Here is a 17,529-nt window from a genome sequence, read left to right as displayed (position 1 = left end):
GTTACGCACCCAGGGCTGTCCCACATATGACTGTGCAGAAGACGTCCTCCAGGAGGGGAATCTACAGCTACCTGGAGAGCCTGGGCGTTCTGCAGGGGCAGCACGTTCCTGGGGTGGGCAGTGACTGGATCCTCCCAAAGTAAAAGGTCACCCAACGGGGAATCACTCAAAGGAAATTGCTAAATGCCGGTCTCGGCGAGGAAATACAGATGGACACACCTGACCAACTCCAGCAGGGAACAGCACCTTTGCAGCACCCACAGCACCGGCAGAACACACACAGGCATGAGTATCACAACCGGCCCCATCCCGCTCCCTTCTCAAGCTGGTCTGGTGTGCAGGTGACAAGTGGTCTGTGCAGATCCTGCAGCGCTTACCCACGGGCACACACGCTCACGGTCCCTCCAGTGTGGGCCTGCGCTTGGGTCTGCCCAGGTGTCCTGCCCAGACCTGGGGCCGTTAACCTGGGGGTGTTGGTCGAAAGCTGTCTGAATATGAGCCAGCAGTTTGCCCAGGTGGCCAAGAAGGCCAATGGCATCCGGGACCGTATCAGAAACAACAGGAGTAGGGTAGTGATTGTCCCCCTGTACTCAGCACTGATGAGGCCACACCTCGACTACTTTGTTCAGTTTTGGGCCCCTAGCTACAAGAAAGACATTGAGATGCTGGAGTTTGTCCAAAGAAGGGCAATGAAGCTGGTGAAGGTTCCTGCGAACAAATGTTGTGAGGAGTGGCTAAGGGAAATGGAGAAAAGGACTCTCAGGGAGACCTTCTCGCTCACTACCTGAGGGAACTGGGGTTGTTCAGTCTGGAGAATAGAAGGCTGAGGAGACACCTTATTGCTCTCTACAACTACTTGAAAGGGGGTTGCAGAGAGGTGGGTGCTGGTCTCTTCTCCCAAGTGACTAGCAATAGAACAGGAGGAAATGGCCTCAAGTTGTACCAGGGGAGGTTTAGGCTGGATATTAGGAAAAATTTCTTTACTGAGAGAGAGGTGAAGCATTGGAACAGGCTGCCCAGGGAAGTGGTGAGGTCACCGTCACTGGAGGTGTTAAAGGAAAATGTGGACGTGGCACTGCAGGGCAAGGTTTCATGGGCATGGTGGTGTTGGGTTGATGGTTGGACTTGACGATTTTACAGGTCTTTTCCAAACTTAATGATTCTGTGATTCTTGAAGAAGGACAAGCTGCTGCTGAGAATGTCCCCGGGGGAGGAAAGCCTGTGATCCAGCCACACTGTGGACATCATGCTGGGGGCTGACCAGCTAGATAGCAGCCCTGCCGAGAAGGACTGGGCGTCCCCAGGACAAGCTGCTGAGCATGTGCCAATACGGCACCCCTGCAGCAAAGGCCAACAGCCTCCTGGGAGAACATTGCTGGCAGATGGAGGGAGGTGGTCTTTCCCCTCTCCTCTGCACTGGTGAAACCACAAATGGTTTAAGGGACTACAGCATCTTCCATAGGAGGAAAGGCTGAGAGATCTAGGACTGTTCAGTCTGGAGAAGAACAGGCTCAGAGGGGCCTTATTGGAGCACATAAATTCCTGATGGGAGTGAATGAAGACAAGGGAGCCAAACTCCCTTATTGAGAGCAGCCCTGCCGAGAAGGACTTGGGGCTACTGGGGGATGAAAAGCCGGACATGAGCCGGCAATGGGTGCTCACAGCCCAGAAGGCCAACCATATCCTGGGCTGCATCAAAAGAAGTGTGGCCAGCAGGCCGAGGGAGGTGATTCTGCCCCTCTACTCTGCGCTGGTGAGACCCCACCTGGAGTCCTGCATCCAGCTCTGGAGCCCTCAGCACAGGAAAGACACGGAGCGGTTCCGGAGGAGGCCACAAAAATGATCAGAGGGATAGAACACCTCTCCTATGGAGGAAGGCTGTTTAGCCTGGAGAAGAGAAGGCTCCGGGGAGACCTTATCGCAGCCTTTCAACGCTTAAAGAGGACTTATAAGAAAGATGGGGACAAAGCTTTTAGCAGGGCCTGTTGCGATAGGACAAGGGCTAATGGTTTTATACTAAAAGAGGATAGATTTAGAGCAGCTATAAGGAAGAAATCTTTTATGACGAGGATGGTGAAACACTGGAACAGGTTGCTCAGAGAGGTGGTAGATGCCCCATCCCTGGAAACATTCCAGGTCAGGTTGGATGGGGATCTGAGCAACCTGATCTTGTGGAAGACATCCCTGCTCATTGCAGGGGGGTTGGACTAGATGACCTCTAAAGGTCCCTCCAACCCAAACTATTCTATGATTCTGGGATTCTATGAAACTCTCCTCGGTAGTTCCCAATGAACAAGACAAGGGGTGGTGGACAAAGATTAAAACCACATAAAATTCCATCTGAATGCAAGAAAACACTTTTTGTTTGTGAGGGTGGTCAAACAATGGAACAGGTTGCCCAGAGAGGTGGTGGCATCTCCATCCTTGGAGATCTTCCAAACCCACCTAGACAAGGTCCTGAGCAACCTGCTCCAGCTGACCCTGCCTCAACTGGGGGTTGAACTAGATAATCTCCAGAGGCCCCTCCCAACCTCAACTATGCCGTGAGAATGAAGGAAAAAAGTAAGAGAGAAAGAAGTGAACAGCACATAGCCTTGACCAGAACTACAGTGGGATCCTGTGGAGAGGACGCACGCAGGAGCAGAGAAGAAGTGTGAGGAAGGAGTGTCCAAGAAGAACTGTTATGTACGGATTGACCCTTCCCATTTCCCACCCGCCCTGCGCCTCTCAGGGTTGGGGTGGGTAGAAGAATTGGGAATGAAGGAGTAATGTGAACCTGGGAAAAAGGAGCGGGGTGGGGAAATGTTCTTTAATATTTCTGTTAGATCTTCTCACTATCCAAATCTCTTTTAATTGACAATAAATTAAATTTCTCTTCCCCAAGCCAGCTCTTCTTTGCCGGTGACAGGAATTAGTAAGCGATCTCCCTGTCTTCCCTTTGACCCATGAGCTAGTCCATCTTATTTTCTCCCTTGGCCCTATTGAGTAGGGGCAGTGACTGATCAGCTGGGTTGGTGTCTGGCTGCTGGTCAAAGTCAACCCACCACAGGACCGCGTCTGCACTACTGTGACTAGGATGGGGCTCCCCAGCACAAGAAGGACCCTGACAGGCTGGAGCGAGTCCTGCAGAGGCCAGAAGGATGGTTGGGGCCTGGAGCACGCGATGGAGAAGGAGAGGCTGAGAGAGAGGTTTTTGAGAAATCCCTCAGAGCCAAACAGGGGAGCAAGGACGCAGGCCAGTTGGTGGGTGATCAGTTGATGGAGATTTTCAGTATTTGTCGAGACAAGGCCATGAGCACCTGATGGAGCTGTCTGAGAATGCGCTGGGCTGAGAGTCCAGCTGTGGCAAGAGCTGTGGGACTCACTGTGTAATAAGTGTCAGTGGGAACCTGGTTTCCTTTCTGTTAATAATGGCAGTGGAGCTGGGTATCACCAAGCCTCGGAGGAGGACAGAGGTGACCACACAGCAAAGGTTCCTCCTCAGGGCTCTGCTGTATGGGCAGAGACGGAAATGGTGGGAGTGTGGGACTGGTTTGGGACAATTTTCCAGTGGAACTGCAGAGTCCTTGTTTGTGGGTAGCTCGATTTAATGCTTTGCTTTTGGGGCACGTTCCCTTTGAGGGAGTTACACCTTCTGAGTCTCCAGTCATTCCAACCCCAGGGCACAGCGTGAGTCCCCATGTTCTCCTGACACCTCTGATATATGCTAGGAGTACTGTCATATATGTAGCAAGCTGAGGAGATAATGGGGAGCTCATGGACCATCTGCACCACCACTGGCCATCAAGAAGAGAGCTTTTAAAACCAGAACTTTTTTTTTTTTTCCAATGGAACCCAACCTTATCATGAGCTTAACACCAAAAACACTGAGAACAAAAGGAGAACAGAAACTTTTAAAGAGAAACTCTATGGATATTCTCTTGGAAGCAACTCCACCAGCCTTCAGGCACTGCACCTGGGAGATCCCCTTTTACCGAAAAGCTGCCATTGGACAGGCCACCGCTGATACAGTGTTGTGCAAGGGTGACCCATGACACCACCAACACTCAACAGAAGGAGTATAAACCAAGAAAATTTTTCATGAGTAGAATTATCACAAGAGGAAAAAGCCGACTTGTGGCCTAAGAGAATCTCTGGGAAATGTGGAGAGGAGGGGAGGCAGGTTATTTTCTGTGAAAAGGCATCCATGGGGTCAGGTTCCAAAAGGCATCCTTGAGCTCCTGGTTCCTTATGCTGTAGATGAGGGGGTTCACTGCTGGAGGCACCACCGAGTACAGAACTGCCACCACCAGGTCCAGGGATGGGGAGGAGATGGAGGGGGGCTTCAGGTGGGCAAACACTGCAGTGATGAGAAACAGGGAGACCACGGCCATATGAGGGAGGCATGTGGAAAAGGCTTTATGCCGTCCCTGCTCAGAGGGGATCCTCAGAACGGCCCTCAAGATCTGCACATAGGACAGCAAGATGAAAACAAAAACCCCAAGGTCTAAACAGGCAGTAACCACAAGAAGCCAATTTTCTGTGAGGTAGGCTTCTGAGCAGGAGAGCTTGATGATCTGTGGAATTTCACAGAAGAACTGGTCCACGGCATTGCCTTTGCAGAGAGGTAGTGAAAATGTATTGGCTGTGTGAAGAAGGGAATTGAGCAACCCACTGCCCCAGGCAGCTGCTGCCATGTGGACACAAGCTCTGCTGCCCAGGAGGGTCCCGTAGTGCAGGGGTTTGCAGATGGCAATGTAGCGGTCATAGGACATGACAGTGAGAAGATACAGTTCTGCTGACATGAAAAAGACAAACAGAAAGACTTGGGCAGCACATCCTGAGTAGGAGATGGCCCTGGTGTCCCAGAGGGAACTGGCCATGGCTTTGGGGACAGTGGTGGAGAGGGAGCCCAGGTCGATGAGAGAAAGGTTGAGTAGGAAGAAGTACATGGGGCTGTGGAGGTGGTGGTCGCAGGCTATGGCGGTGATGATGAGGCCATTTCCCAGGAGGGCAGCCAGGTAGATGCCCAGGAAGAGGCAGAAGTGCAAGAGCTGCAGCTCCCGCGTGTCTGTGAAGGCCAGGAGGAGGAACTGGGTGATGGAGCTGCTGTTGGACATTTGCTGTTTCCTGGTCTTAAGTTCTGTCCAAAGAAGGAAAAGACAGGAAAAAAGTTAGGACAGATTTCTCGAAGAAAATCCACTCAATTTTTCATAGAAATCCCCCCGCAGTTGGAATGCATTTCCTTTCTCTAGTTTGTGCTGGCTGAGTGTGCTGTGAGGAGCAGGAGCTCTGCCCTTCTGCTGCTGAGGAGTCAGCTTTGCTCTGCTGCAGTGGGTACATGGGAACTGCTTTGTGACAGCTCCGATGTTCACAGGGGATGTAAAATGTAATCCATCTTTCATGGAAAAGTTCAATATCTGCACTCATGACTCATGGAAGAACGTGGGCTGTGGCAGAGAGGCTTGGCATGTCTTTGTAATAATTTTGTCTGTGTTTTTTCACAAAGCTGCAGTGTCCATCAGCCCTTTTCCCATCTGCCCTGTGTTTTCATTTTCCTGCCTTGAAGATGACTTCACACACAAATTACTCTTTTAAAAAAAAACGCTAAACCTGAACTCTGATGAGACCAGAGGAGTCCTGTTTCACAGGACAGCTCTGCAAACTCTTCTCCAGCCCAGCCCAGAGGTGGAGGTGTGATGGAGAGGGCAGGACACGACCCCTCCCAGAGAGAAGCAGCTGACTCTGCGAGGAGAGTGCCGACCTCCAAGGAAAGGCTCCGCACTCCCGAGGATCCCACAGCAGAGCTGCGCCTTTCTGGGGGGCAGCTTGCAAGCCCTGCAGGACAGGCAAAGCAGAGACTCGGGGGTCCCTCCGATGGGAGGTTCTACAGAGAGAGTCAGCTCATTGCCCCGCAGACAGTGCCCAGCAGACATCTGCAGGGAAACACAGAAAGAGAGCTGCCTGAGCGCACCCTCCCCCTGTGCTTGTTTGCAGTGTCCTCCCAACCCCGTCCCTGTCTCTGCTGCCTGCAGCTGTCCCTGCCAGGAGCTGGTTCTCTGTCCCCTGTGTCTCCTCCCTGGCAGTGCTCACAGAGCCCATCCCACCCGCTGCCTGCTCAGCTCTGCCCTGCAGAGCCCTCCCTGCAGCAGGACACTGCCCAGGGGCATCTCTGGGTGTGCAGGCTCTGAGGGGAACATCAGACCAGCCCTGGCGAGGATGGAAAAGTGACACTGATGCTGTCTGTAACCACGGCATGGTGATTTCCAATACTCCCCGCTTTATTCACCTCTAAGAGGAACAGACTTGGAATTTCAGTGCCTCCTCCGGAAATGAGAGATTAATTTCTATGTGCCATTGCCCACCCAGACAACCCAGAGGAGAAGAGTGAAAGACCAGGATCCTTCCCTTTCAGGCAGCCCCTGCCTTGCTGTGCTTCCTGAAAAGTCTCCTGGGAAGATCCTGCAGTGATGTGGAGCTGTGAGCAGCCCTGACCCACACAGCACCCTCTCAACAGCAGAAGCACCCTGCCATTGCACTGCTCTCTCCTTCCACCCCCAGCTTCTCCCCACAGCGCCGTGGGGAGCTCCCCGGGCAGGCTGAGTGCTGACCCTGGCAGGCGGCAGAGTCCCTGCCCCAGCACCCAGCCCCGGGGGTGCAGGGACCCTGCTCGGAAGGACAGCCCTGGGCACCCCTGGCTGCACACCCACCTTCACACCCTGCAGCCGTCCCTGGCAGAAGGCAGCCCTCATGCCCTGTCCCTCTCATGGTGCAGCAGGGAAGCCCTGCTCTGGGGCACCTCCTCCCTCTCTACACTGGAGCACCTGTGGCAGTTCTCCCTGAAAGCTCTCAGAGTTTGTGGGATGTGTCATCATTAGGAGATCTGCCCGTGAACTGTACCTAAATTGCCCTGCAGCCAGAGACTTACCGTGTCAAGGGCTGTGAAGATTTCTCCTCCAGTGAGCTCGCCTCTGTCCTCCCACCCCAGACTGCCTTTAACCTCTCTCTGCCTTGATCCTCTCCCCTCGGTGCCTGCAGGCAGTGCCCTCAGCCCTGCTGCGCTCTGCAGAGGAGCTGCTCCTGGGCAGAGCTGTCTCTCGGCAGTGCTGCCCGCTTGCCATGAGCTCCCTCCATCCCAGGAGCCCGGCCCAGCTCAGCAGCAGAGGAGCAGCCCAAGGCGGCACTTTCTCTGCCCCTCGGGGCTCCCCCCAGGGGTCCCTGGGGCTCCAGGGGAACCTGCTGTGAAACAGGCTGGAGCAATCACTGAGGTTCCCTCCCGCAGCTGGGGAGAGACACTTCTTCCCAGCACTGACATTTCTCCTATCAGGAAAAGAGTCAGGCATGAGAATCACGTTTTGTTTGTTTCATCATTAGACAGGACACCAGGAAGGTGACAGGCAGGGATCTAATTTCTGCAAGCTGGGGACACGTCTTCAGTTGACTGAATTCAGACATTTCATTCTGGGTTTGTAGTCCTAGGGATAAAAAGACATCCAGAATTCTTTTGTCCAAGCCATGTCTCTCCTCTGAAGTAAAGCCTTTGCACACTCAGGCTCTTGGACACTTGATAACAGGTTCCCCTATGGCAAGTATGACCCTGCCTGATGCCACAGCTGTGGTGCTTCAGCCCAGATGTGCAGCAATGCCCTCAGCCAGGGCCACGGACAGGACAAACTGGAGCCGTTACTGTGGGAGACAGAGCTGTGACCTGATGGCAGAGCTCAGTCCAGCTGGTCTTCAAGGACAGCATCCTCCAAGCTCTGCAATAACCCAGACTGCAACTCAAAGGAAACTAGAAAGGGCACCATAATGAGTGTTTACTACTTCAGGAACAGTTGAAGAAGAAAACCAAGGTACTCTGTGGCCACTGCTGAGTTTCATAAGAGCAGGTGTAGACAGAGCTGAGATTCTCTGTTATCCTCTTTGCCTCAGTGTTCCCCAGCAAGGTCTCGCAGGCCTCTGTGACTCAGGGCAGGACCCTGAAGGAGATCAGCCAGTGGTGGATGGGGATCAAGTCAGGGGTCACCTGAGCAAACGCAACCCTTACCAGTCTATGGGACAAGCGGGGCGGCATCCCAGGGAGCTGAGAGGGCAAGCCAATCTCACAGTGATGACACTCTCCATCATCTTTAGAGGGTGATGGAGACTGGGGGGACTCTCTGATGACTGGCAGCACCCAAACATGGCACGCACCTTTCAAAAATGCACAACAGATGAGCAGTGAAACTCAAGGCTGTGCTCCAGAGTGTGTCCATTCACTCAGATCCCATTTCTGGGTGGCTGAAAAAGAAGGTGTCTGGTTTTACTCAGGGTAGTGTGTGTCTCGCCATCCTCTTTGCTTTCTGTGATGAAAGGACAGGATTGCTGGGCGTGGGGAGAGCAGTGGTTGTCTTTTAACCTGGAAGTCAGTGAAGTTTTCAGCATCATCTCCCACATTATTCTTGTGCCCAAGTTAGGATATGATGGCCTGCGTGGGTGAGTCAGTAGATGGCTAAAACAACAGTCGGATGGTGGAGCTCAGAGGGATGAGGTCAATGTGTGGTACTCTGCCTGGAGGCATCTAGCTAAAAGGGTCCTGCAAGAGTCTGTCGTGCTACCTGCTCTGTTTCATGTGTTTTTAATGACCTGCAGGAGATGAGAGAGTTCATTTTCATAGCATTTGTAGATGCAACTATATTGAGGAGAGCAGAAACTACACTGCAGTCCACAGCTGCCATCCCAAAGGACATAGACAGGCCAGAGGGATGGGCAAAAAGTAGAAACATAAAATCATAGAATCATTTAGGTTGGAAAAGACCTTTAAGACCACCGAGTCCCACCGTTAACCTGACGCTACCATGTCCACCACTAAACCAAGTCCCTAAGCGCCACATCTACGCATCTTTGAAATACCCCAGGGATGGTGACTTAACCACTTCCCTGCACAGCCTGCTCCTACGCTTGATAACCCTTTTGGTGAAGAAATTTTTCCTAATATCCAATCTAAAGCTCCCCTGGCACAACTTGAGGCTGTTTCCTCTTGTCCTATCACTTGTTACCTGGGAAAAGAAACCAACACCCACCTCACTACAACCTCCTTTCAGGTAGTTGTAGAGAGCGATAAGGTCTCCCTGAGCCTCCTGTTCTCCAGTTCCCTTAGCCATTCCTCATAACACTTGTTCTCTGGACCCTTCATCAGCTTCATTGGTCTTTGTTGGACACGCTTCAGCACCTCAATGTCCTTCTTGTAGTGATGGGCCCAAAACTGAACACAGCAGTTGAGGTGCAGACTCACCAGCACCGAGTACAGGGGGACAATCACCTCCTTACTCCTGCTGGCCACACTATTTCTGATACAGGCCAGGATGCCGTTGGCCTTCTTGGCCACCTGGGCACACTGCTGGCTCATCTTCAGCCAGCTGTCGATCAACACCCCCAGGTCCTTTTCTGCGGGTCATCTTTCCAGGCACTCGTCCCCAAGCCTGTAGTGTTGCATGGCGTTGTTGTGACCCAAGTGCAGGACCTGGCACTTGGCCTTGTTGAACCACATAGAGTTGGCCTTGGCCCATCAATCCAGCCTGTCCAGATCCCTCTGCAGAGCCTTCCGACCCTCAAGCAGATCAACACTCCCACACAACTTGGTGTCATCTGCAAACTTGCTGAGGGAGCACTCGATCCCCTCATCCAGATCATCCATAAATATATTCAACAAGACCAACACCAAACCTGAGCCCTGGGGGACACCACTTGTGACCGGCTGCCAACTGGACTGAACTCCTGTCGTGGTTTAAGCCCAGCCGGACTAATCACCACACAGCCGCTCACTCACTCCCCCCAGGTGGGGTGGGGGAGAGAACCAGAAGAGTAAAAGTGAGAAAACTCGTGGGCTGAGATAAAAACAGTTTAATAGGTAGAGCAAAGAACACCGCGCGGAGAAGCAAAGCGAAAGAAGGAATTAATTCACCACTTCCCGTCGGCAGGCAGGTGTTCAGCTATCTGCAGGGAAGCAGGGCTCTATCACGCGTAGCGGTTGCTCGGGAAGACAAACGCCATTACTCCGAATGTCCCCACCTTCCTTCTTCCTCCCCCAGCTTGACATACTGAGCATGATGTCATATGGTATGGAATATCCCTTTGGTCAGTTGGGGTCAGCTGTCCCGGCTGTGTCCCCTCCCAACTTCCCGTGCACCCCCAGCCCACTCACTGGTGGGGTGGGGTGAGGAGCAGAAAAGGCCTTGGTGCTGTGTGAGCCCTGTTCAGCAGTAACTAAACCATCCCTGCTTTATCAACATTGTTTCCAGCCCAAATCCAAAACACAGCCCCATACAATCCAAAACACAGCCCCATACTAGCTGCTATGAAGAAAGTTAACCCCATCCCAGCCAAAACCAGCACATTCTCCACCCCTTATTCCATACCATTTACATCATGCTCAGGTCTCACACCATCCAAAACGTTCTCATTCCCTATCATCGCCCTTCCCATCCTTTGATATAGTACACAGATATCCTTCCCTTAGTCTATGGACCACCCCTGTAAAATATTTCTAAAATGTCCATAAATGTCCATTGAGTTCATGTAGTCCATAACTTTGGGCTCCATCTGTTATGGTGGTCACTCAGGAGAGAAGAGGTGGTGTATTGCATGGAGTTATTGGGCACCACAGCTAGCTCAGGTCGGGTCACTGCTGCACTTGCACTGCTTCTTGTAAGGCTTGTCCTCCATTGGTTCAGGTGGTTCCTGCTATAGTAATTTCTGTAATATATAACTCAAATTATGGATTAGTTTCACCCAGAATTAAATCACCTTGAGGTACACACTGGACTTCCCCATTCTTCTGCATTACCCACCAAGTGCACCCAGGTCCTTGAGCAAAAATAACCCGGCGAATAGGTTTACCTTTTCCTGAGGAAGGAATAACCCAGACTGCTTTTCCCAGCAAGTTCCTTATATGTACTACGGGAATCTTATCTCCTTCCACAGTGCGCAGGGGTTTTGATTGGGCAGGGCCAGGTCGACTGGCAGAGCCTCTAGTGTTAACTAGCCAAGTGGCTTCTGCTGAATGTGTATCCCAATGCTTAAATGTCCCAGCACCCATTGCTTTCAGTGTCGTTTTTAACAGTGCGTTGTATCGTTCCATTTTCCCGGAGGCTGGTGCATGGTAGGGGATGTGATACACCCAGTCAATGCCATGCTCCTTGGCCCAGGTGTTAATGAGGTTGTTTCGGAAATGAGTCCCATTGTCGGATTCAATTCTTTTAGGGGTGACGTGTCGCCATAAAACTTGCTTTTCAAGGCCCAAGATGTTCCGGGCAGTGGCATGGGTCACAGGGTATGTTTCCATCCATCCGGTAGTTGCTTCCACCATTGTAAGCACATGCTGCTTCCCGTGGGGGGTTCGTGGTAGTGTGATATAATCAACCTGCCAGGCTTCCCCGTATTGATATTTCAGTCATCGCCCTATACCAAAAAGGCTTTAACTGCTTAGTGTGTTTGATTATGGCACATGTTTCACATTCATGGATAACCTGTGCAATGGCATCAATGGTCAAGTCCACCCCTCGACCACGAGCCCATTTGTATGTTGCATCCCTTCCTAAATGTCCTGATGTGTCATGGGCCCATCGAGCTACAAATAGCTCACCCTTATGTTCCCAATCCAGATCCACCTGAGCCACTTCAATTCTAGCAGCTTGGTCCACCCGCTCATTGTTTCGATGTTCTTCAGTGGCACGACTCTTGGGTATGTGAGCATCTACATGACGTACTTTTACAACCAGGTTCTCTACCCGAGCAGCAATATCTTGCCATAATTCAGCAGCCCAGATGGGCTTACCTCTGCGCTGCCAGTTGCTCTGCTTCCATTGCTGTAGCCACCCCCACAGGGCATTTGCCACCATCCATGAGTCCGTATAGAGATAAAGTACTGGCCATTTCCCTCGTTCAGCAATATCTAAAGCCAGCTGAATGGCTTTCACCTCTGCAAACTGACTCGATTCACCTTGTCCTTCAGCAGTTTCTGCAACTTGTCGCGTAGGACTCCACACAGCAGCTTTCCACCTTCGATGTTTTCCCACAATACGACAGGATCCATCTGTAAACAGGGCATATTGCTTCTCAGTCTCTGATAATTCATTATACAGAGGGGCCTCTTCAGCACGAGTCACCTCCTCTGGTGACACTCCGAAGTTTCGGCCCTCTGGCCAGTCCATGATCACTTCCAGGATTCCCGGGCGGTCGGGGTTTCCCATCCGAGCTCGTTGCGTTATCAGTGCAACCCACTTACTCCATGTAGCATCAGTTGTGTGATGCGTAGAGGGGATCTTCCCTTTGAACATCCAGCCCAGCACAGGCAATCGAGGGGCCAAAAGGAGCTGTGCTTCAGTACCAACTACTTCCGAAGCAGCTCGAATTCCTTCATATGCTGCTAATATTTCTTTTTCAGTTGGAGTGTAACGGGCTTCAGATCCCCTATATCCCCGGCTCCAAAACCCTAGGGGTCAACCTGGAGTCTCCCCAGGTGCTTTCTGCCAGAGGCTCCAGGTGGGGCCGTTATCCCCGACTGAGGTGTAAAGCACATTTTTCACATCTTGCCCTGTCCGGACTGGCCCAAGCTGCATGGACTATCTCCCATTTAATTTGTTCAAAGGCTTGCTGCTGTTCAGGGCCCCATTCAAAGTCATTCTTCTTCCGCGTCACTCGATAGAGAGGGCTTACGATCAGACTTTAACCTGGAATATGCATTCTCCAGAAACCCACAACACCTAAGAAAGCTTGTGTTTCCTTTTTGTTAGTTGGTGGAGACATGGCTGTTATTTTATTGATCACATCCATTGGGATATGGCGACGCCCATCCTGCCATTTTATTCCTAAAAACTGAATTTCCTGTGCAGGCCCTTTGACCTTACTTTGTTTTATAGCAAAACCAGCTTTCAGGAGAATCTGGATTATTCTTCTCCCCTTCTCAAACGCTTCCTCCGCTGTGTTGCCCCACACAATGATGTCATCAATATACTGCAGGTGTTCGGGAGCTTTGCCCTGTTCCAGTGCACTCTGTATCAACCCATGACAAATGGTAGGACTATGTTTCCACCCCTGGGGCAGTCGATTCCAGGTGTACTGGATACCCCTACATGTGAAAGCAAACTGTGGCCTGCACTCTGCTGCCAGAGGGATCGAGAAAAATGCATTGGCGATATCTATTGTTGCATACCATTTGGCAGCCTTTGACTCCAGTTCATACTGAAGTTCTAGCATGTCTGGTACGGCAGCACTCAGTGGCGGTGTGACTTCATTCAGGCCTCGATAGTCCACTGTTAACCGCCACTCCCCGTTAGATTTTTGCACGGGCCATATGGGACTATTAAAGGGTGAATGAGTCTTACTGATCACTCCTTGACTTTCCAGTTGACGGATCAACTTATGGATGGGAACCAGGGAGTCTCGATTGGTGCGATATTGTCGCCGGTGCACTGTCATGGTAGCAATTGGCACCTGCTGTTCTTTAACTTGCAGCAACCCCACCACAGAAGGATCCTCTGAGAGACCAGGCAAGCTAGACAGCTGTTTAATTTCCTCCGTGCTCAAAGCAGCTATACCAAAAGCCCACCGATACCCTTTTGGGTCTTTGAAGTACCCTTTCCTGAGATAGTCTATACCAAGGATGCACGGAGCCTCTGGACCAGTCACAATAGGGTGCTTTTGCCACTCATTCCCAGTCAGGCTTAATTCAGCCTCCAACACAGACAGTTCTTGGGATCCCCCTGTCACTCCAGAAATACAGATGGATTCTGCCCCCTTGTAATCTGATGGAATTAGAGTACACTGTGCACCGCTGTCCACTAGAGCTTTATACTCCCGTGGGGCTGATGTGCCAGGCCATCGAATCCACACAGTCCAGTAAACCCGATTGTCCCTTTCCTCCGCCTGACTGAAGGCAGGGCCCCTCTACTCCTGGTCTGAGTCTTCATTACTTGGTTTCTGTAAGTGCGTAACAGAGGTCCCTTCATCAGGATCAAAAGTACAGTAAGCCCTTCTACTCTGCCCAACAGACACTGGAGCGGTAATTTTCCTGGATGGATGCCTTTTGGCTGTTGTTTTCCCTTGTAGTTCCTGCACCCGAGCTTCTAGTCTCCAGGTGGGTTGACCATCCCACTTCCTCATGTCCTCCCCCTGGTCCCGCAGGAAGAACCACAGGGTTGCACGTGGTGTGCGCCACCGGTACTCTTTCGCTTGAACAGGAAAAGGCTGACTCTTAATAGATGAGGCTTTGGTTGGAGTGCATGAAGAAAACCTACGCTTCTCAGCTTGCTCAAACATGTTTTGGGTCAGTCTGTGTCTGTCCACAGCCGAGACACAAGCACACATGGAGGGAGCAAGATTATCTTCGTATTCTCGGAGTTGCCTGGCCAGTTCATCTATAGTTGGTGCCTCAATGTCTGTCCAGTTCATTATCGCCAGGGTGTGGGTATATGATGTCGCTGCATTTCGTACAACCTTTCGCCACATGGACCGTGTGCACCGGATTTCATCCGGGTCTTTGCATGCCTGGTCGTTATAGATCACCTCCAACACGGCTAATTCCCTCAGATACTGGATGCCCCCCTCAATGTTGGTCCATTTCCTTCGAGAATTTGCGAGTTCTTCCTTGAAGGGATACCTGTCCTTCACACTTGACAGGAGTCGCTGCCAAAGACTGAGGACTCCTGCCTTTTTTCCAATCCCTTTGTCAATGGCCTTATCCCTAGCAAGGGATCCCAGCTGCCGGGCTTCCTTACCCTCTAATTCCTGACTACTAGCCCCAATATCCCAGCATCGAAGCAACCAGCTGAGAATTAGCTCACCTGGTTGACGGCTAAAATCTTTTCGTATATCTCGCAGCTCACTTAGGGACAGGGATCGGGTGGTTTCTGTCTCATTGATTATCTCAGTCTCTTCCTCCTCCTGTTCTTGTGATTGCTCTGCCACAGAACAGGCTGCCTCTTCTGATTCTTTCTCCTGCTCCCTCTTAGGAGAAGCTTCTTCATCCCTTACTAAACGAGTTGATTTCCGCTTCCACTGTTTCTTTTTGGTTATAGGGGCGACTGATACAGTGCCTGGTTTAGCCACGGTGTCTGTTGGTTTGTTTCCCCTCTCTTCCTCCTGGGGGTACTGCGTAGTATCGAGCAGTGTTTGGTAGATACTGGCCAGGACCCAGCACAGTGCAGTAAGATGTGCCTCTTTAGAATAGCCACAGCATTTTTTTCTCAAACATTCTACCACTTCATCAGGATCCTGTAGTTGTTCGGGAGTGAAGTTCCAGAACATTGGAGGTGAGAAGTTCTCTAGATACCTGCCCATATTTTCCCACATGCCGTGCCACCCATGACCATGCTCTCGTGGAGCCTGGGTCATATTCCTAAATTGCTTGTTAACCTTAGACAAAACTGAAGCAATATTTCTTAGAAAGGCCAATAGAAGTATTTTAACTACCCAAGGATGTTCAAGATACTGAGAAGTCGTTGTAACGAGGGAGACAACGTCACAGAAGAAGGTAGCAAGGGTGCCGTTCTGTATTTCCTCCTCAAAAAACCTCTCAGAGGAAGAAGTATAATTGTTAAAAATCTCCATGAGATGGTACCCGAAGTACAGTAATGGCTTCAGTGCAGAGACCAAATACCAGAGTACCCAGCTCAAGGTCAGTGTTTTAAAAACAAATCTCCCAGGCAAAATATCACTAATCACTAAAGAGCACAGCAAACCGAAAAAACCAATGCCAATCTTTAACAGGTACAGCAGAAAAAAGAGCATGGTGCAGATCAAATAAACTAATGTCAAGAACAGATGAATCAATATTGTGACCTGTAACTTTTAACAGGTAGAAACCCCTTCTAATAAGTTCTGTTGAATCTGTTATTATCTCAAACCCTTCGAGCCCCACGTTGGGCGCCAAAAAGGACTGTCGTGGTTTAAGCCCAGCTGGCAACTAAGCACCACACAGCCGCTCGCTCACTCCCCCCCTGCCCCAGTGGGATGGGGGAGAGAATAGGAAAAGTAAAAGCGAGAAAACTCGTGGGTTGAGATAAAAACAGTTTAATAAATGAAATGAAGTAAAATAATAATAATAATAATGATAATAAAAATTGTAATGAAAACAACAACAAACAAGAAAGGCAAGTGATGCAAATGAAAACAATTGCTCACCACCCTCCGACCGATGCCCAGCCCAAGCAGCGGTCCCCCGGCCAGCCTTCCCCCTAGTTTATATACTGAGCATGACATCATATGGTATGGAATATCCCTTTGGTCAGTTGTGGTCAGCTGTCCTGGCTGTATCCCCTCCCAACTTCTTGTGCACCCCCAGCCTACTTGCTGGCAGGGCGGTGTGAGAAGCAGAAAAGGCCTTGACTCTGTGTAAGCACTGCTCAGCAGTAACTAAAACATCCCTGTGTATCAATACTGTTTTTAGTACAAATCCAAAACACAGCCCTATACTAGCTACTATGAAGAAAATTAACTCTATCCCAGCCAAAACCAGCACAACATTCTCTCTCATTCCACAGAAATAGGCACCTCAGTGCGGCAACTCATCTCTCTACTGAGAGGAGGTTCTTCCAAGAAGAGCAGTTTGGCCCTCTCAGATAACCTGTTCCTGCCCTTTCACGAGGAATGGAGCCCCTAAGCCAAGTGTGAATTCAGTCAGAGGAGGGAAAACCGCCATGTTGTCTCTGGCAGTGACTCCTTCCCGATTCCTTTGTACAACAAACACAGAAGCGCATGCCCTTCCTCAGGTTCCCTTCCTGCCAAGTGGGGAAAAGAAGGTCCTACAGCACTGCATGGAGAAAGAGGAATGGGACAAGCGGACATCACCAGTGGAGTTCCTCCTTGTGCTGGTTTTGGCTGGGATGGGCTTAACTTTCTTCACAGCAGCTAGTATGGGGCTGTGTTTTGGATTGTATGGGGCTGTGTTTTGGATTTGTGCTGGAAACAGTGTTGATAAAGCAGGGATGGTTTAGTTACTGCTGAGCAGGGCTCACACAGCACCAAGGCCTTTTCTGCTCCTCACCCCACCCCACCAGCGAGTGGGCTGGGGGTGCACGGGAAGTTGGGAGGGAACACAGCCGGGACAGCTGACCCCAACTGACCAAAGGGATATTCCATACCATATGACATCATGCTCAGTGTGTAAAGCTGGGGGAGGAAGAAGGAAGGTGGGGACATTCGGAGTAATGGCGCTTGTCTTCCCGAGCAACCGCTACGCGTGATAGAGCCCTGCTTCCCTGCAGATAGCTGAACACATGCCTGCCGACGGGAAGTGGTGAATGAATTCCTTCTTTCGCTTTGCTTCTCCGCGCGGTGTTTGTTTGCTCTACTTATTAAACTGTTTTTATCTCAGCCCACGAGTTGTCTCACTTTTACTCTTCTGGTTCTCTCCCCCACCCCACCTGGGGGGAGTGAGTGAGCGGCTGTGTGGTGCTTAGTTGCCAGCTGGGCTTAAACCACGACAGACGCCTAGGTGGTGTAGCATCAGATGGGACTCCCAGCCATGCGCAGCATGCCATGCAGAGCCCGTCCAGAGAAGACAGTCTCCCA

The 17,529-nt window shown here is 51.0% G+C and overlaps 1 protein-coding gene across 1 annotated transcript; it reads right to left on the bottom strand.

The window, feature by feature from the left end:
• Positions 1-4,721: 4,721 nt before the first annotated feature.
• Positions 4,722-5,099, bottom strand: LOC132321472 (olfactory receptor 14I1-like; the record flags this gene model as incomplete). The annotated part of the gene is made up of 1 exon (XM_059834965.1): positions 4,722-5,099. A coding segment is annotated over exon 1 (378 nt), but the record flags the coding sequence as incomplete, so codon positions are not given.
• Positions 5,100-17,529: the final 12,430 nt, after the last annotated feature.

The sequence above is a fragment of the Gavia stellata genome, unplaced genomic scaffold, assembly GCF_030936135.1.
Source record: "Gavia stellata isolate bGavSte3 unplaced genomic scaffold, bGavSte3.hap2 HAP2_SCAFFOLD_42, whole genome shotgun sequence".
Taxonomy (NCBI): Eukaryota; Metazoa; Chordata; class Aves; order Gaviiformes; family Gaviidae; genus Gavia; species Gavia stellata.
Note: the sequence above shows the minus strand (reverse complement) of the source record. Positions and strands in the feature narration are given on the sequence as shown.